The sequence below is a fragment of the Oncorhynchus clarkii genome, chromosome 14, assembly GCF_045791955.1.
Source record: "Oncorhynchus clarkii lewisi isolate Uvic-CL-2024 chromosome 14, UVic_Ocla_1.0, whole genome shotgun sequence".
Taxonomy (NCBI): domain Eukaryota; kingdom Metazoa; phylum Chordata; class Actinopteri; order Salmoniformes; family Salmonidae; genus Oncorhynchus; species Oncorhynchus clarkii.
The window spans coordinates 26,002,202-26,023,650 of NC_092160.1; the positions used below are offsets into that span (position 1 = coordinate 26,002,202).

General features: G+C 44.2%; 1 protein-coding gene across 1 annotated transcript in view; it reads left to right on the top strand.

The window, feature by feature from the left end:
- The first annotated feature begins 268 nt into the window (after positions 1 to 268).
- LOC139366441 (pleckstrin and Sec7 domain containing 2) overlaps positions 269 to 21,449 on the top strand; it is a 30,223-nt gene continuing 9,042 nt past the window's right edge. Inside the window, exons 1-5 of the mRNA XM_071103926.1 lie at positions 269 to 661; positions 835 to 1,632; positions 17,501 to 17,698; positions 18,003 to 18,083; positions 18,512 to 18,621. Coding sequence (XP_070960027.1) covers positions 315 to 661; positions 835 to 1,632; positions 17,501 to 17,698; positions 18,003 to 18,083; positions 18,512 to 18,621 — 1,534 coding nt within the window. The 5' untranslated portion in view covers positions 269 to 314. The remainder of the gene's footprint in view (positions 662 to 834; positions 1,633 to 17,500; positions 17,699 to 18,002; positions 18,084 to 18,511; positions 18,622 to 21,449) is intronic.

The window sequence follows — 21,449 nt, forward strand, 5'->3', positions numbered from 1 at the left end:
TGGTCCTGGATCCAGAGCTCACTGCCTCCCCCCTGGCCCCAGACGACCCCCCCCCACAACCAGGCACCATGACCCAGGAGGGGCAGGGACCACACCAGACTGAACCCACTACACCCCCAGACATCCAGGGGGTGACCCCAGCTCACCCTTCAGAGGAGTCAGGTCTGGAGGTGAAGGTGGAGGGGATAGAGGGGACCAATGAGGAGGAAGGGGAGGGAAGTGTTACGGTAGAAGGGGAAGTACACAGAGAAAGAGAAGGTGGGGAAAGTGGAAAGGGAGAGGGTGATGAGGTAGGTGAGGGAGTGGAACAAGTGATGCAGGGAGAAGGAGAGGTGCATGAAGAGAGAGAGAGTATGGCAGAGACAAGTGATGAAGAAGATGGGCTGGGGGATGAGAGGATAGATTCAGAGGATGGTCAGACAGATGGAGAACTAGAGAGAGTGGAGGAGGTGGAGAAGGAGGGGGATAACATGAACACAGAGGCCACGGATGAGGCAGAACCAGCCTGCAAGCCCAGCTGTGAGGAGGAGGAGGAAGGAGAGGAGGAGGAGGAGGACCAGGAGTTAACACCACCACCACCACCACCTGAGAACCAGGAAGAGGACCAGGACTTACCAGACCCACCGCAGTCTCTGGACATAATCAGATCAGTACAACAGACGTGAGCAGACCTTGACTAGTGTGGTCATGAGTGAATGTATAGGTCGGATCATTTATAGAACATCTGTCAACAGACTGAGATGAGTGTGTTAATGCGGAGGGTGAGTGTGTAGTTTAATATGTAGCTGTTTTATAAAAGTTGTATTCTGATGATACTCCATGTTCTCCATACAGGCTGGAGAACGGGATAAGACCTGAGAACGGAATCGAAGGGCATGAAGAGGAGGATGATGAAGAGGATGAAGATGAGGTAGAAGGATGCGGCTTAGTAGAGGTCATCCAGGAACACCTGGACACGTTCAGCTCCACCTTCGAGTGTTTCGTAGAGCTGGCGGACACAGAGGTGGAGGAAGAGGAGGAGGAGGAGGAGGAGGGGGATGGGGATGGGGATGGGAGAGGTAACCAGGACAGTTTCAGCTCTGTGTTTGAACGCATCGTGGAGCACGCTGTGGCCATAGAGAGGGAGGAAGAGGAAGATGAGGTAGAGGGGGAGGGCGAGAGGGAGAAGAACACGGTGGACAACAAGGACGGCTTTAGCTCGACGTTTGAGCGTATCGTTGAGTCTGCGCTTCTCCGCGGGGGGACGTGCTACAGTAGTCTGGACTCTCTGGATGTCCTGTCACTCACAGACGAGACAGACAGCTGCGTCAGCTTCGAGGCGCCACTCACCCCCCTTATTCAGCAGAGGTCCTTCCTTCAGAGCCCTGAGCCACTGGAGCTAGAACTAGCCACCGTCATGGAGCAGGAGGGGAGTGAGGCTGGAACCGAGGCCCAGCAAGGAGAGCCTGAGGCTGGGGAGAGTGCTGAGGGGCCTGGGCCTGGACCTGGAGGAAGCCCACTAAGGACCACCATCACCGGGACGAGGTCAGAGTTTGTACTGAGCCAGCCTGGCCGGTGGGACATCCCTAATGGGTTTCATACAGACACCCAGGGGGGAGTGGAGGGCTCTGGAGCCATACCCAACTCAATGAGGTAAGAGAGCAAGGTAGGGGCAAAGCAGTGGGAAAACATGGTAGGTTGAGTGAGTTAAGGTAAGGGTAATGGTAAGGGTAATGGCTAGGGTTAGATTTGAGCCGGGATGTGAACTTGAAGCTAAAGTTAGGGTTGTGGTTGAGGGTTAGCGTTGTGGTTGTGGCTAGGTTTAGGGTAATGGCTAGGGTTAGGGTTGAGCCAGGGTGTGGACTTGAAGCTAGGGTTAAGGCTAGGGTTATGACTAGGGTTAGGGTTAGGTTGAGTGGGTCAGTGGTAGGTTTCACAGGTTGTGTCTGGTTGTCTACCATGAAAGCAGGCTTGATTTAGGTGTATCAAAGTGCAGAACTCAGACATCATCCTAGAAAAGTCTCTGGCCTATCCACTACTAAAGCATGTCTAGTGAAGCTCACTTGGGAGTTAAAGGGACTTCAAACTACAGTGTAATGTCCTGTAATTAAGCCTCTACTGGTCCCAGCCTCATCCAGCAGGGGGCATGAGTGAGATGACCAGGCAGGCTGAGGTTCATTAGCAGAGGGGTCTGGCTGGGTGTCTCAGGGGATAGTTCTGTTCATATCGTCCTCCTCCCACTGGTTGTGTCTGGCTGGGCTTACAGGTCCAATGCTGCAGGATATGGAGGTTTATTTAGACATTAGAGTTGAGATTATGCACAGCACACTCAATTTACACAAAATACTTACACTAAATACTATACGTAATCAACTCCCAGAGAGAGCATGCTAGATCTAGTTCATATACAATGAAATACTTGAGTCTGAGTTCATGTCAAAAACCTTTCAATTTGTCAACTAGGTCCATTATCACATAGCTATGTTCTCTCATGTCTTCTAGCTCCACTCAGCCACTAGTGTAGCGTGGTAATGTGAAACACATGGGAACATGAGACCTGGACATAGGTCAGGAGCCATTCTACTATCCCCACAGGACCACAGTCTCTGGGTCTAATGTTTCAAACAGTGTCAGATTGTCAGAGATCACTGCAGTCTGCTGGGATACTGTTTAACTGTTCTGCTGATCACTTGGTGTTCCACTTCTGAATCAGTGCAGGATATCATGGAGCTAAGTGCCTCTTTCTAGAAAGTCTGACAGACAGAATTCTAAAGGCTGCTGTTGTGGTGAATTCTAGAACTGATTGCATTAGAGATCATTCTGAATTCCATTATGGATTCCAGAATGGTGGGAGAGAAAAAAATCATACATGCTCAGTGTATTTATGAGCCATAGTTCTCAAAGAGAGCATCTCTCTCTCTCTCTGTCTCTGTCTCTGTCTGTCTCTCTCTCTCTCTATCTTTCTCCCTCTCTCTCTCTCTCTCTTTCTCTCTCTCTCTCTGTCTCTCTCTCTGTCTCGCACTCTCTCTCTGTTTCTGCAGATGTTGTCGTTTAAGCGAGAGCCTGCTTCCTGCCCGCCCGCCCCTAGCTGAATGAGGCATTGTTTTGGTGGTGACATCATCGTCTTTGGCCTTCCTCTGCCCAGTGGGTGCAGAGCAAGCCCCAGTATGTGTGTTAGAGGGAGAGATTCCCAGTCTGTGTGTTAGAGGGAGAGATTCCCCGTCTGTGTGTTAGAGGGAGAGATTCCCAGTCTGTGTGTTAGAGGGAGAGATTCTTAGTCTGTGTGTTAGAGCGAGAGATTCCCAGTCTGTGTGCTAGAGGGAGGGATTTCCAGTCTGTGAGTTAGAGGGATAGATTCCCAGTCTTTGTGTTAGGGGGAGAGATTCCCAGTCTGTGTTAGAAGGAGAGATTCCCAGGCTGTATGTTAGAGGAAGAGATTCCCCGTCTGTGTGTTAGAGGAAAAGATTCCCAGTCTGTGTGTTAGAGAAAGAGATTCCCAGTCTGTGTGTTAGAGGAAGAGATTCCCAGTCTGTGTGTTAGAGGGAGAGAAAGGGGAGAACACTTTGACTTCTGCAGTTTACCGATCTGGAGTAGATACTTGTGTAGGGGAGTTACATTTGAGTGATCATATTTGGAGTCTCTTTCTGTTCTCGTGCATCTCTCACTGAGAATGTGTCGAGTAGCAGGAATGAGCTTTTTGTTTACATCATTCGTTTACATCATTCTGTGAAACAGAGTACGATGCACAATGTCTGTTCTATTTTACAGTCAGACCTTTAGTCTCCAGTGCTACCAATCCCCCCCTCTCTCTCTTTTTCCTTCCCATGTTCCTTCTCTCTCGTCTCCTCCTTCTCTCCATCTCACTTCTCCCCTCCCTTTCCCTCTCTTTCCTCCGTCTCCCCCTTATTTTCTCTACTCCTCCTTTTATCCTTAACTTCTGCCCTTCCTTCCCCCCCTCTCTGTTCCCCACCTCTCCCAAACCCAGCTGGTAGCCCCAATGCTAACATCATTATAGAGTATATTGTGGGTAACTAGTCTTTATCTCAGCTGGAAACAGCAACTGCAGAAAAGAAGAGGAGAAAAGCACTCAGCCACTCAGTCAGTCAGTTAGGAAGCCAGTCAGTTAGTCAGTCAGTCAGTCAGTTAGGAAGCCAGTCAGTTAGTCAGTCAGTCAGTTAGGAAGCCAGTCAGTTAGTCAGTCAGTCAGTCAGTTAGGAAGCCAGTCAGTTAGTCAGTCAGTCAGGTAGTTAGTAAGCCAGTCAGTCTGTCCGTCAGTTAGTCCGCCACTCAGTCAGTCAGCCACTCAGTCAGTCAGTCAGTCAGTCATCCATCCACTCAGTGAATCAGTCAGTCAGTAAGCCACTCGGTTAGCCACTCAGTCAGCCAGTCAGTCAGTTCACTGTATCAGTCGCCCTCTATGAGAGCATCAAACTGGTTCTTTCTCTACAGCAGTGGGCCAGGACAGTTGGAATTTAGCTCTAATCCATATAGCTCTATGGCTGAAATCCCCAGCCACTCTCAATCTGAACAGGAGGACACACATGTAGTCTTAGTATTACAGCTTAGAAAGCCAGCTGGTGCTACCTATACTGAACAAAAAATACACGCCCAACATGTAAAGTGTTGGTCCCATGTTTCATGAGCTGAAATAAAAGTTCCCAGAAATGTTCCATATGCACAAAAAGCTTATTTCTCTCAAATTTTGTGAACAAATGTGTTTACATCCCTGTTAGTGAGCATTTCTCATTTACCAAGATAATCCATCCACCTGACAGGTGTGGCATATCAAGAAGCTGATTAAACAGCATGATTATTACACAGGAGCACTTTGTGCTGGGGACAATAAAAGGCCACTCTAAAATGTGCAGTTTTGCCACACAACACAATACCACAGATATCTTAAGTTTTGAGGGAGCGTGCAATTTGCATGCTGAATGCAGGAATGTCAACCAGAGCTATTGCCAGATAATTGACTGTTCATTTCTCTACCATAAGCTGCCTCCAAAGTCGTTTTAAAGAATTTGGCAGCACATCCAACCGGCCTCACAACCGCAGACCCATTTTAACCACACCAGCCCAGGACCTCCACATCCGGCTTCTTCACCTGTGGGATCGTGTGAGTCCAGCCACCCAAACAGCTGATGAAACTATGGGTTTGCAAAACCATTATTCTCCACAAAATGTCCGAAACGGTCTCAGGGAAGATCATCTGTGTGCTCCTCGTCCTCACCAGGGTCTTAACTGACTAAAGTAGGCAAATGCTCACCTTCCATGGCCACTGGAGAAGTGTGCTCTTCACGGATTAATCCTGGTTTCAGCTGTACAGGGCAGATGGCAAACAGTGTGTATGGCGTTGTGTTGGTGAGTGATTTGCTGATGTCAACGTAGTGAACAGAGTGCCCCATTGTGGCGGTGGGGTAATGTTATGGACAGGCATAAGCTACGGACAACATACACAATTTAATTTTATCGATGGCAATTTGAAAGCACAGAGATACCATGACGATATCCTGAGGAACATTGACGTGCCCTCAGCCGCCGCCATCACCTCATGTTTCAGTATGATAATGCATGGCCCCGTGTCGCAAGGATCTGTACACAATTCCTGGAAGCTGAAAATGTCCTAGTTCTTCCATGGACTGCCTAATCACCAGACATGTCACTCATTGAGCATGTTTGGGATGCTCTGCATTTATGTGTACAACAGCGTGTTCCAGGTCCCACCAATATCCAGCAACTTTGCACAGCCATTGATGAGGAGAGGGACAACATTCCACAGGCCACAATCAACAGCCTGATCAACTCTATGAGAAGGAGATGTGTAACGCTGCATGAGGAAAATGGTGGTCACCCCAGATACTGACTGGTTTTCTGATCCACGCCCCTACTTTTTTTTTAAGGTGTCTGTGACCAACAGATGCATATACTGTATTCCCAGTCATTCCCATAGACTAGTGCCTAATGAATTATATTTCAATTGACTGATTTCCTTATATGAACTGTACAGTAACTCAGTAAAATCTTAGAAATTGTTGCATGTTGCATTTATATTTTTGTTCAGTGTAGATCGATCTGTTTCTGAATAACTTTACAGTAGGTATCCAGATCATTGCTGGCCGGATGACGTTTCTGCCAGACAGAGATGCTAGGCTTGTGATGGAGATGGTATGGTAACCAGTGATCATGCTGCAAGACTGGGTTACGTCCCAAATGGTACCCTATTCCTTTCATAGTGCACTACTTTTGACCAGAGCCTATGGTCCTTAGTCAAAAGTAGTGCACTATAAAGGGAATAGGGTATCATTTGGGACAGCCTGGGCCCCTCTCCCCTGTGAGCAGGATAAGGAGGATACAGAGATCTGAGGCTGTAACCAGACAAGATAAAATAACCAGCATCAGTCTCTATATCAGAGGAACTGATTGTTCTGCTTCGTGTTATATGTGCTGACCATGTTATATGTGCTGACCATGTTATGTGTGCTGACCATGTTATGTGTGCTGGCCATGTTATGTGTGCTGACCATGTTATATGTGCTGGCCATGTTATATGTGCTGGCCATGTTATGTGTGCTGGCCATGTTATATGTGCTGACCATGTTATATGTGCTGGCCATGTTATATGTGCTGGCCATGTTATGTGTGCTGGCCATGTAATATGTGCTGGCCATGTTATATGTGCTGACCATGTAATATGTGCTGACCATGTAATATGTGCTGACCATGTTATATGTGCTGACCATGTAATATGTGCTGACCATGTTATATGTGCTGACCATGTTATATGTGCTGACCATGTAATATGTGCTGACCATGTTATATGTGCAGACCATGTTATATGTGCTGACCATGTTATATGTGCTGACCATGTTATATGTGCTGACCATGTTATGTGTGCTGGCCATGTTATGTGTGCTGACCATGTTATATGTGCTGGTCATGTTATATGTGCTGACCATGTTATATGTGCTGACCATGTTATATGTGCTGGCCATGTTATATGTGCTGACCATGTAATATGTGCTGACCATGTTATATGTGCTGACCATGTTATATGTGCTGGTCATGTTATATGTGCTGACCATGTTATGTGTGCTGACCATGTTATGTGTGCTGGCCATGTTATGTGTGCTGGCCATGTTATATGTGCTGGCCATGTTATATGTGCTGACCATGTAATATGTGCTGGCCATGTTGTATGTGCTGACCATGTAATATGTGCTGGCCATGTAATATGTGCTGGCCTTGTAATATGTGCTGGTCATGTTATATGTGCTGACCATGTTATGGGTGCTGACCATGTTATATGTGCTGACCATGTTATATGTGCTGACCATGTTATATGTGCTGACCATGTTATATGTGCTGACCATGTTATATGTGCTGACCATGTTATGTGTGCTGGCCATGTTATGTGTGCTGGCCATGTAATATGTGCTGGCCTTGTAATATGTACTGGTCATGTTATATGTGCTGGTCATGTTATATGTGCTGGCCATGTTATATGTGCTGACCGTGTTATATGTGCTGACCATGTTATGTGTGCTGACCATGTTATGTGTGCTGGCCATGTTATGTGTGCTGGCCATGTAATATGTGCTGGCCTTGTAATATGTGCTGGTCATGTAATATGTGCTGACCATGTAATATGTGCTGACCATGTTATATGTGCTGACCATGTTATGTGTGCTGACCATGTTATGTGTGCTGGCCATGTTATGTGTGCTGGCCATGTTATATGTGCTGGCCATGTTATGTGTGCTGGCCATGTTATATGTGCTGACCATTTATATGTGCTGGCCATGTTATATGTGCTGGCCATGTTATGTGTGCTGGCCATGTAATATGTGCTGGCCATGTTATATGTGCTGACCATGTAATATGTGCTGACCATGTAATATGTGCTGACCATGTTATATGTGCTGACCATGTAATATGTGCTGACCATGTTATATGTGCTGACCATGTTATATGTGCTGACCATGTAATATGTGCTGACCATGTAATATGTGCTGACCATGTTATATGTGCTGACCATGTAATATGTGCTGACCATGTTATATGTGCTGACCATGTAATATGTGCTGACCATGTTATTTGTGCTGACCATGTAATATGTGCTGACCATGTTATATGTGCTGACCATGTTATATGTGCTGACCATGTTATATGTGCTGACCATGTTATATGTGCTGACCATGTTATGTGTGCTGGCCATGTTATGTGTGCTGACCATGTTATATGTGCTGGTCATGTTATATGTGCTGACCATGTTATATGTGCTGACCATGTTATATGTGCTGGCCATGTTATATGTGCTGACCATGTAATATGTGCTGACCATGTAATATGTGCTGACCATGTTATATGTGCTGACCATGTAATATGTGCTGACCATGTTATATGTGCTGACCATGTTATATGTGCTGACCATGTAATATGTGCTGACCATGTAATATGTGCTGACCATGTTATATGTGCTGACCATGTAATATGTGCTGACCATGTTATATGTGCTGACCATGTAATATGTGCTGACCATGTTATTTGTGCTGACCATGTAATATGTGCTGACCATGTTATATGTGCTGACCATGTTATATGTGCTGACCATGTTATATGTGCTGACCATGTTATATGTGCTGACCATGTTATGTGTGCTGGCCATGTTATGTGTGCTGACCATGTTATATGTGCTGGTCATGTTATATGTGCTGACCATGTTATATGTGCTGACCATGTTATATGTGCTGGCCATGTTATATGTGCTGACCATGTAATATGTGCTGACCATGTTATATGTGCTGACCATGTTATATGTGCTGGTCATGTTATATGTGCTGACCATGTTATGTGTGCTGACCATGTTATGTGTGCTGGCCATGTTATGTGTGCTGGCCATGTTATATGTGCTGGCCATGTTATATGTGCTGACCATGTAATATGTGCTGGCCATGTTATATGTGCTGACCATGTAATATGTGCTGGCCATGTAATATGTGCTGGCCTTGTAATATGTGCTGGTCATGTTATATGTGCTGACCATGTTATGGGTGCTGACCATGTTATATGTGCTGACCATGTTATATGTGCTGACCATGTTATATGTGCTGACCATGTTATATGTGCTGACCATGTTATGTGTGCTGACCATGTTATGTGTGCTGGCCATGTTATGTGTGCTGGCCATGTAATATGTGCTGGCCTTGTAATATGTGCTGGCCATGTTATATGTGCTGGTCATGTTATATGTGCTGGCCATGTTATATGTGCTGACCATGTTATATGTGCTGGCCATGTTATATGTGCTGACCATGTAATATGTGCTGACCATGTTATATGTGCTGACCATGTTATATGTGCTGGTCATGTTATATGTGCTGACCATGTTATGTGTGCTGACCATGTTATGTGTGCTGGCCATGTTATGTGTGCTGGCCATATTATATGTGCTGGCCATGTTATATGTGCTGACCATGTAATATGTGCTGGCCATGTTATATGTGCTGACCATGTAATATGTGCTGGCCATGTAATATGTGCTGGCCTTGTAATATGTGCTGGTCATGTTATATGTGCTGACCATGTTATGGGTGCTGACCATGTTATATGTGCTGACCATGTTATATGTGCTGACCATGTTATATGTGCTGGCCATGTTATATGTGCTGACCATGTAATATGTGCTGGCCATGTTATATGTGCTGACCATGTAATATGTGCTGGCCATGTAATATGTGCTGGCCTTGTAATATGTGCTGGTCATGTTATATGTGCTGACCATGTTATGGGTGCTGACCATGTTATATGTGCTGACCATGTTATATGTGCTGACCATGTTATATGTGCTGACCATGTTATGTGTGCTGACCATGTTATGTGTGCTGGCCATGTTATGTGTGCTGGCCATGTAATATGTGCTGGCCTTGTAATATGTGCTGGCCATGTTATATGTGCTGGTCATGTTATATGTGCTGGCCATGTTATATGTGCTGACCGTGTTATATGTGCTGACCATGTTATGTGTGCTGACCATGTTATGTGTGCTGGCCATGTTATGTGTGCTGGCCATGTAATATGTGCTGGCCTTGTAATATGTGCTGGTCATGTAATATGTGCTGACCATGTAAAATGTGCTGACCATTTTATATGTGCTGGCCATGTCATATGTGCTGGCCATGTTATATGTGCTGACCATGTTATGTGTGCTGGCCATGTTATATGTGCTGACCATGTTATATGTGCTGGCCATGTAAAATGTGCTGACCATGTTATATGTGCTGGCCATGTTATATGTGCTGGCCATGTTATATGTGCTGGCCATGTAATATGTGCTGGCCATTTAATATGTGCTGACCATGTAATATGTGCTGACCATGTTATATGTGCTGACCATGTTATATGTGCTGACCATGTTATATGTGCTGACCATGTTATATGTGCTGGCCATGTTATATGTGCTGGCCATATTATATGTGCTGGCCATGTAATATGTGCTGACCATGTTATATGTGCTGGCCATATTATATGTGCTGGCCATGTAAAATGTGCAGATAATCCACTCATGTTCCAGCAGCGATATGTCACAGACACACACACACAAAAAAAGACACTCACATATACACACACACACAGTTACAAACACACACACACTGCTGTTATTCGCCAGATTTATTTCCATCACCGTCTATTTTTAGCTGCCTTTGTATTTTTTGACATATCATAAATACTTTGACTGTAATTGACTGAGGACATTTAGAATGTATGTCTTTCTCCAGACCTACGTCATTGGTCCTCAAGTAGGAGAGAACCGATGTAGGCTCCCATGGAAGATTATTGTATCCAATTGTTACTGTTCCTACGGTGTTCTTCTATAGACGTTGCAGGAGCATATTTTACATTTGGAGTGAGAGCTCATAAATATGTCAGAAATGTTCAACCCAGACTTGTTTGGGTTCACGGGTGTATGATGCCTGCTAGAAAGGGGATGCTGATGTCAGTTCATGTTAGAATGTGGTGGCCATTTGAGAGGTCAGATGGCACTGGTGGATTGAATCTCTGTGTGACCCGTTTGCCTTATATAAACAATTTCTTCACTAGAATCCTTGTCAATGAATTGCATCACAATGGTGATGACAACATCCTATTTCCATCTAGCTTAGTGATCAGGGCCTATTATGGTCCTGTCACAACATGTATGTCGGAGACTCTATGTTCTAAGAGCTTTTAATGGCTGTCTATATGGTCTAGTCTAGATAATGGCTGTCTATATGGTCTAGTCTAGATAATGGCTGTCTATATGGTCTAGTCTAGATAATGGCTGTCTATATGGTCTAGTCTAGATAATGGCTGTCTTTATGGTCTAGTCTAGATAATGGCTGTCTATATGGTCTAGTCTAGATAATGGCTGTCTTTATGGCCTAGTCTAGATAATGGTCCGAGGTTCCTACCCTATATCCCCCTCTCCCCTCCTCGTCTTCTCCCTTTCTTTTTGTCTCCATGATTCCTCAAGATCAGAAGGGTTTAAAAACAGAGGGACCATGTATTGATGAGTCAGACTGGGTGATTAATATCTGCCTGTTTGTGTGTGTGTGTGTGTGTGTGTGTGTGTGTGTGTGACCGTGTGTGTGTGTGTGTGTGTGTGTGTGTGTGTGTGTGTGTGTGTGTGCGTGTGTGTGTGTGTATGTGTGAGCGTGTGTGTATGTGTGTGAGCATGTGTGTGTGTGTGTGTGTGTGTGTGTGTGTGTGTGTGTGTGCGTGTGTGTGTATGTGTGAGCGTGTGTGTATGTGTGTGAGCATGTGTGTGTGTGTGTGTGTGTGTGTGTGTGTGTGTGTGTGTGTGTGTGTGTGTGTGTGTGTGTGTGTGTGTGTGTGCGAGTGTGTGTGTCTGGGCCAGTTATCTATACCTATCACAATGCCACCCACGTCTTCTTCTGCTTTTGGAGGGTGAGTCAGAGATGGTTGGCATCGCAAAACACAACAATAGGGCCAAATAGAAGGACAACACCATAGCTGTACGATAGAACTGGACCTGCCTTTGAATATGACACATCCTTTGAATCTGACTAATATTCTGAAGAGTTACAGTGCCTTCAGAAAGTATTCATATTCCTTAACTTATTCCACATTTTGTTGTGTTACAGCCTGATTCCTAAATATATTTTTTTCTCACACAACAGCACATAACAAGGTGAAAACTTGTTTTTAGAAATGTTTGCAAATGTATTGAAAATGAAATACAGAAACATATAATTTACATAAGTATTCACACCTCTGAGTCAATACATGTTAGAATAACCTTTGGCAGTGATTACAGCTATGAGTCTTTCTGGGTAAGTCTTTCCTGAGCTGCCAGAGCCGCCTGTCAGTCAGGAGCTGCCAGAGCCGCCCGTCAGTCAGGAGCTGCCAGAGCCGCCCGTCAGTCAGGAGCTGCCAAAGCCGCCCGTCCGTCAGGAGCTGCCAGAGTCGCCCTTCACTCCGGCGCTGCCAGAGTCGCCCTTCACTCCGGCGCTGCCAGAATTGCCCTTCACTCCGGCGCTGCCAGAATTGCCCTTCACTCCGGCGCTGCCAGTCGCCCTTCACGCCGGCGCTGCCGGAGTCTCCCGCCTGTCTGACGCTGCCAGAATCTCCCATCTATTCGGGGCCCGCTGCAAGGGTCCCCAGTCCGAGGTCGGCGGCGAGGGGCACCGCTCCAAGGGCGCCACTTAAGTGGGCCAAGACTATGGTGGAGTGGGGTCCACGTCCCACGCCAGAGCCGCCACCACGGACAGATGCCCACCTAGACCCTCCCCTATGGGGTTAGGTTTAGCGGCCGGAGTCCGCACCTTTGGGGGGGGGGGGGGGTTGTTTTCTGTTTAGTGTATGTCACCTTACAGAACTGTTTCGTTTCTTCCATTCACTTTGTTATTTTGTTTTGTGTGTTCAGTGCTAATAAAGTAACATCGACACCACGCTGCATATTGGTCCGATCCTTCCTACTCCTCCTGAGACGACGAAGAGATTCGTAACACCAAGGGCTTCACTAGAATACTTGTCAGTGAATTGCATCACCATGGTAATGACAACATCCTGTTCCTTTGTACACCTGGATTGTAAAATATTTGCACATATTTATTTTTACAATTCTTCAAGCTCTGTCAATTTGGTTGTTGATTATTGCTAGACGGACATTGTCTTGCCATAGTTTTTCAAGCCAATTTAGTCAAAGCTGTAACTAGGCCACTCAGGAACATTCACTTCCGTCTTGGTAAGCAACTCCAGTTTATATTTGGCCTTGTGTTTTAGGTTATTGTCCTGCTGAAAGGTGAATTCGTCTTCCAGTGTCTGTTGGAAAGCAGACTGAACCAGGTTTCCTCTAGGATTGTGCCTGTGCTTAGCTCTATTCCGTTTATTTTTATTCTAAAAAACTCTAGTCCTTGACGATGACAAGTGTACCCATAACATGATGCAACCACCACCATGCCTGAAAATATGAAGATTGGTACTCTTTGCCCCAAACATAACGCTTTGTATTCAGGACATAGTTCATTTCTTTGCCACATTTTTAGCAGTTTTACTTTAGTGCCTTATTGCAAACAAGCATGTTTTGGAATATTTTTTATTCTGTACAGGCCTCTTTATTTTCACTCTGTCATTTAGGTTAGTATATTGTGGAGTAACTACAATGTTGTTGACCCATCCTCAGTTTTCTTCTATCACAACCATTAAACTGTCTCATGGTGAAATCCCTGAGCGGTTTCCTTCCTTTCCGACAACTGAGTTAGGAAGGACCTTGTATCTTTGTAGTGACTGGGTGTATTGATACACCATCCAAAGTGTAATTAGTAACTTTTTTTTACCCATCTAGCAATAGGCACCCTTCGTTGAGAGGCACTGGAAAATCTCCCTGGTCTTTGTGGTTGAATCTGTGTTTGAAATTCACTGCTCGACTAAGAGACCTTACAGATAATTGCATGTGTGGGGTACAGAGATGAGGCAGTCCTTCAAAAATCATGTTAAACACTATTATTGCACACAGAGTGAGTCTATGCGACTTATTATGTGACTTGTTAAGCACATTTTTACTCCTGAACTTATCTAGGCTTACCATAACAAAGGGGTTGACTCAAGACATTTCAGCTTTTCATTTTATATTAATTTGTAATCATTTCTAAAAACATAACTACACGTTCACATTATGGGGTATTGTGATGTCATTAAGGGGTATTGTGATGTCATTAAGGGGTATTGTGATGTCATTATGGGGTATTGCGTGTAGGCAGTGACACAAAGTCTCAATGTAATCCATTTTAAATTCAGGCTGTGACACAACAAAATGTAGCCTTAGGTCAAAAGAAAACAGGCTTTTCTTTGCATCACAACATAACCTATGGGAAAAGACCAGTGAGGGAGTAGCCTAATGGGCTATGTACAGACCTGCATGATCATCAAAGGGAGTGTATACTAACAAGATTTAGGAACATAATTCAGTAGATTCTGTCGCTCCGCCCCTCACATCCTTTTGAGGGAGACCTCCAAGAACCTTATTGAAAAAAAAATCTCACATCCATTCACATTATGGGGAACGGCAGTAGGCTACACACACTGTAGTTAGATCATTCTGTGCTCTTAAGCCTGGTAATAACCATGCGGGGCTTCGAGTACCGTTTGTGTAGGAAAAGACTGACGAAATCGGATTGCTTAAGCCTCTTTGGGTAAATACCGCAATCGATCGAATGCCGGATTTCACAGAACACTGCTGGATGATGTCGCGCGTTCCTTGACACTGATCCCAATCCTCGAATGCGGGAGAGAAAATGTGGAAAGAGGAATATGACGTTCATTTCGACTTTCTTCTCGATCTCCTGTGAGTCTTTTCCTCTGGTTCCCGTCACAGTAAAATTATTCTGACTTTTTTTCAGTCAGAATGAGATTGTGCGAGAGTGTTTTTAATGAGCATATTGAGCCGTTCCGGTTTGACACAGCGGTTATAAATCAACTTAACATTGATTTGCGACTATTCAGTATGAATAGTATGAAAATTATGCTACTTTAAGTATAGTTGAGATAATTTTGACAATAGCTTATTTTTCTGTATGGTTTGAACTTTGGCCAGTTTAAACGGTTTTGTAATGCTGATCAATGATCTCTGTTGATCAATGAACCATCTCTGTTGATCTTGCCACATGTTGCTCACTCTCATTGGAGACTGGCAACAAAGTTTTACGACATGCCCCTAGGAACTAACAAGTTACTTACTCTGTTAACTTTAAAAAATATATTTTTTTACAGTGACTATAATTCCAATGCTTTTATCAGTTATTGTCACTGCTGTATAGTGTTGTGCAGCATCAGTGAATGTTGTTATTTTAGAAGTGTTTGTGTTTTGAATAACAGAATGGGACCGAGGGGGCAGTAGGTTATGCATGATCCAGAGTCCTTGGTGTTAATCCCTCAAGACATCCTTGCACAGAGGATGTCAGTGAAGCCTCAGGAGATGATCTGTCACAGTTATGAAACACACACACACACACACACACACACTACTCATAAATAACACACGCACACCCATTTACTCACATAATAGGTGTTTTGGACTTTAGTCACATTAACTCATACTGGATGCGTAATTGCAAAATTGCAATATTTTGGCAATAGAGTGTGACCCCCACTTACACACCTATCCACACACACACATCCACACACACACAACCCTTATGCCCTTTACCTGACACTCCCTTGCTGGCCCAGGGGTGGATGGCACCCAACACAACTGGGAGAGAGAGATTACCATGTGAGTCACAGGCATGCAGCCTCATGCTCTAACTATACCCAGCGCCAGGGCTTGGGAACACACACACAGGCACATACAGTTTCACTATTAAACATTGGCTGACTATTCAGGACTTAAGGGAAAATCTACTCAAATGCATTTGCAGAGTTACAATGGAAGGTCCATGTGCATTTCACTTTGCTCAAGATAAAGTAGAAGAATCCACATTGAGTGGCTGTGAGTCAGGGTTGCATCCCAAATGGCACCCTATTCCCTACATAGAGCACTAGTTTCTGGCCCTGTTCAAAAGTAGTGCATTATATAGGGAATAGGGTGCCATTTGGGACTCTGTGTGTGTGTGTGTGTGTGTGTGTGTGTGTGTGTGTGTGTGTTGGGGGGGGGGGGGCTTTGCAAACGGGGGATCCCTGGATTGCTGTGACCCACGGCCTGTCATGTTGTTCATTATTCAGGACGTACCATGTTTTTTGTGAAAATACATGTGGTAAGACTTAGGCATGGTGTAATGTAGGGAGAAGGATAGGGACTGCATCTGTTAGATATAGAGGAAGACAATGTGTTACTAGAGGCAGGTTTGGGCATAATTCTATCCTTGTGGTACTCTGGCTTTTGCTGACGGCACGCTGTCTGAAGTGAGGGTTGTGGGTAATTGTGATGTAAAGACATCAAACTGAGAGGGGCTGTAATTGTGCCTGCATATACTGTAGCCTCGCAGTTAAGCGCTTTGGACAAGTAACCAAAAGGTTGCTGGTTCGAATCTCCAAGCCAACTAGTTGAATAATCTGTCAATGTGCCCTTGAGCAAGGCACCCTAATTGCTAATGTAAGTCGCTCTTGATAAGAGAGTCTGATAAATTACAAAAATGTTTAAAAAATAATGATGAATAGAATGTAAGGAGGGCAGTTATTTTGTTAATAGTTCCTTGTTTGTCTCAGGATAGATAAATAATAGTAGATCTTCCTTGTACAGAGGGAGGTATGAGTACCTATTCTAGTTTGGGGTTCCATCCTTGTGAGAGGCTTGTGTTGTGTTCTCGGCACGCTGTTGGCTGCAGTGAGGATTGTGGGTAATTGTGATGGAGGAGACATCAAGTGAGAGGGGTGGTAATTGCGCCCGTCGTCTCTCCTGTCAGGACACTGGGTTCCGCCGCCCGTCGTGACCACGGCAACCAACACATTACCGTGCCGCAGCGTATTGAATTTAGGAAGTAACGCAATTGCTCTAATCAGATTCTGCAGAAAAATGTTAATCATCTATAGAGAGAAAGTTGACGATGTCAAAGAGACACACAAAATGATAGGGACACATGGTCTGGTTGAGGCCTGTGACGTTTGTATTTAGTACTATTTCAGTAGTGATTGTTTAGGAGGTTTTATGTGTTTTGGTTAGAGTGATAGAGCTATGTAGGAATGGCTATGTTTCAGATAAGCTATATTTGTGTCTTCAGAGGATTTTTTATTATTGAATCAGGGTTATATGAGAGAAAGCAATCTTATGTTGATAGAATATCACGCATTCTTATTTATTATCGTATCTATCTGTTTATGCTTGTTTAGTGAAAAGGTTCTTGAAATTGGAGTTTATAGCTCCCAAATATCCTCACATTCTATGTTTTCATCATCCTGACTGTCAGTGATCATGCTAGGGTTATGTAGAAGACTCATATGAAGGTTGCTCACACTAGTGCACTGTTCTGTGGGGCAGGTAGGTGCTCTACTATACGCTCAATAAGGCTGTCGTGTGTGTCCTCTTCAGTGATGCCAACCTCCTCACGGACGTGCTGTCGGACTCAGAGTCGGAGCTGGGCGGCCTGGAGCAGCTGGAGAGAAGCAGCACGGAAACCCTGGCCAACGGTTGCCGTGCCGACTGCGACGCCGCCAAACGCCTGGCTAAGCGTCTGTTCTACCTGGAGGGCTTCAGACGCTGCGACGTGGCACGCCACCTGGGCAAGAAGTGGGTTTCAGGCACAAACAAAAGACCAACCAACCACACACACACACACACAAGACCAACCACACACACAAGACCAAACACACACACACACACACACACTGTCATTCAGTTCCACATTGATACACATGCATATGTCTCACAGTGTTGTATTAATATGTATTTTGTATCATCTTAAATGTCACATCTCTTTCTCTCTCTCTCTCTCTCTCTCTCTCTCTCTCTCTCTCTCTCACTCCCAATCCCCCCTTCTCTTTCCCCCTCTTTCTCCCCTCCCCCATTTAATTTCCCTCTGTCCATCCTGCAGTAACGACTTCAGCCAGCTGGTGGCGTCAGAGTACCTCAGCTTCTTTGACTTCTCTGGCCTGTCATTGGACAAGGCCCTGAGGTAAGACCAGTCAGCACTATTCTCACATTACTGTTTACAACATATTAGCCTAACACTGATTTCTCTGAGTATAGAGCTGTAGTGTGTCTCTATTTTGCAATACAGTCAACTGTCACCTCCTGGTATACAGTATGCCATGATTTGGGACTGTCTTGAATGCATGTATTAAACACAGCATGCGGATATTTAAAGTATATTAACATGTTTGTATTGGGAGTTACACTGAGTTTGCACTGAATGAATGTGCAATGTACTGTACTAATCTACTGTAGTCTTAAAATGCCATTGACGATTTCCGAACCAAAGTGAGGAAGCTTGTAAAAGGTTGTAGCCTGTAGCCTATATCACTGTGAGGACAAATACACTTTGTATTCTAGCCTGAAAACAATACTGCCTGCTCACTCGTTGTTCTTTGACCTAATTCTCAGGAACTTCCTGAAAGCCTTTCCTCTGATGGGTGAGACCCAGGAGAGGGAGAGAATCCTGGTCCACTTCTCTAAGAGGTTCTGTGTCTGCAACCCCACAGCCCTCGCCCCCGGTGGCAAGGACAGATCCAAACGGGATGATGATGATGAAGAAGATGATGGTGATGATTATAATTAGGGTGGTGGGTAGGGTGGGGATAGGGCTGTGGCGGGCATGACATTTTGTCTGCCGGTTATTGTCTTGCAAATTACTGCCGATCTCAGGGTAATTGACCGTTAATTAACATAAACATGTTTAGCATCTCCAGCAGGCCTCCACTCATACAAGCCGCTGATGCAGCATCACAATAAATCCATCATTTATTTTAGGCAGGCCGAAATAAGCATTATGATATGAAGATGTGTTTCAGTAGAACAGAATATGAGTTGGCCTACTGTATGTTATCTGGCTATAGGCTTGTTCATTTAGCTGGCTAGATACTGTATGTTATCTGGCTATAGGCTTGTTCATTTAGCTGGCTAGATACTGTATGTTATCTGGCTGTGCTCCATGTTATAGGCTATAGGCTTGTTCATTTAGCTGGCTAGATACTGTATGTTATCTGGCTATAGGCTTGTTCATTTAGCTGGCTAGATACTGTATGTTATCTGGCTATGCTCCATGCTATAGGCTATAGGCTTGTTAATTTAGCTGGCTATATACTGTATGTTATCTGGCTATAGGCTTGTTAATTTAGCTGGCTAGATACTGTATGTTATCTGGCTATAGGCTTGTTCATTTAGCTGGCTAGATACTGTATGTTATCTGGCTGTGCTCCATGCTATAGGCTCTAGGCTTGTTCATTTAGCTGGCTAGATACTGTATGTTATCTGGCTATAGGCTTGTTCATTTAGCTGGCTAGATACTGTATGTTATCTGGCTGTGCTCCATGCTATAGGCTATAGGCTTGTTCATTTAGCTGGCTAGATACTGTATGTTATCTGGCTATAGGCTTGTTCATTTGGCTGGCTAGATACTGTATGTTATCTGGCTGTGCTCCATGCTATAGACTATAGGCTTGTTCATTTGGCTGGCTAGATACTGTATGTTATCTGGCTGTGCTCCATGCTGTAGGCTATAGGCTTGTTCATTTAGCTGGCTAGATACTGTATGTTATCTGGCTATAGGCTTGTTCATTTAGCTGGCTAGATACTGTATGTTATCTGGCTATGCTCCATGCTATAGGCTATAGGCTTGTTCATTTAGCAGACAAGATATGCTTATAAGTCCGGTGCCATTATTTTATAGTAAGAAGAATATAATTGAACTTAACTGAACAAAATAGAAAGGATATTTTTCACATTCCGGAGCAAGTGTGCATATGAAGTGGCGATGTGGAGCGTAAAAGTGATCATTTGAAACAGGTCCTATACGCTAGATTGAGTTATTTGGCAACTTTAGTTGTGAATGATACAAACCTTAGAATGTCAAACATATGGTCTGCATGATGCGACTACATGCTATTGAGGATTTGAGAAAGTCACATAAAAAGGCTACGCTCTGTTCCTTGCCTCAGGCTGCACAGCTGTTCTCTCTTCAAGTGATCATATTTCACTCATCAAATCAAATGTTATTGGTTGCATACATATATTTAGCAGATGTTATCCCAGGTGAAGCAGAATGCTTGTGTTTCTAGCTCCAACAGTGCAGTTATGCGTACATTTTTTAAAATAAATACAGGCAGATCCCAAAAATAAAAAGAAAGGAATTAAGAAATATAAGAACAAGCCATGTCAGAGTCAGGAATATATAGAGTCAGTATACTGTGCATTCGGAAGTATTCAGACCCCTTGGCAATTGAATCCATTTTAGAATAAGGCTGTAATGTAACAAAATGTGGACAATGTCAAGAGGTCTGAATACTTTCCGAATGCCCTGTATTAGAGCTTATGAATACGCATAGACCGATATATGAGCCCAAGACTGGAAAAAATGCTGAATTAGAATAATGATTGTGCCGTTATACAATACATAGCTTAATAGCCTACCTACCACATACTACGCATGATAGAAAAACATTTTAAAAACATCGATTTAAGATGTCTTTGATACATAATTGGTCTAGCCTATACTCCAAAATGTGGTAGGCTATGTATTGTATAACGGCACAATCATTATTCTAATTCAGCGTTTTTTCCAGTCTTGGGCTCATATATCGGTCTATGCGTATTCATAAGCTCTAATACAGGGCATTCGAAAAGTATTCAGACCACTTGACATTGTCCACATTTTGTTACATTACAGCCTTATTCTAAAATTGATTCAATGATATTTTTTCCTCATAAATCTACACACAATACCCCATAATGATGAAGCAAAAACAGGTTTTTAGTCATTTTTGCAAATGTAAAAACAAAACATGAATTATCACATTTACATAAGTATTCAGACCCTTTACTCAGTACTTTGTTGAAGCAACTTTGGCAGCAATTACAGCCTCGAGTCTTCTTGGGAATGACACTACAAGCTTGGCACATCTGTATTTGGGGAGTTTCTTCCATTCTTCTCTGCAGATCCTCTCAAGTTGGATGGGGAGCATCTCTGCACAGCTATTTTCAGGTCTGAGACTTGTCCCGAAGCCCCTACTGTGTTGTCTTGGCTGTGTGCTTAGGGTCGTTGTGAACCTTCGCCAAGTCCAAACTTCTTCCATTTAAGAATGATGGAGGCCACTGTGTTCTTGGGGGCCTTCAATGCTGCAGACATTTTTTGGCACCCTTCCCCAGATCTGTGTCTTGACACAATCCTGTCTCGGACAATTCCTTTGACCTCATGGCTTGGTTTTTGCTCTGACATACACTGTCAACTATAGGACCTCATGTAGACAGGTTTGTGCCTTTCCAAATCATCTCCAATCAATTGAATTTATCACAGGTGGACTCCGATCAAGTTGTAAAAACATCT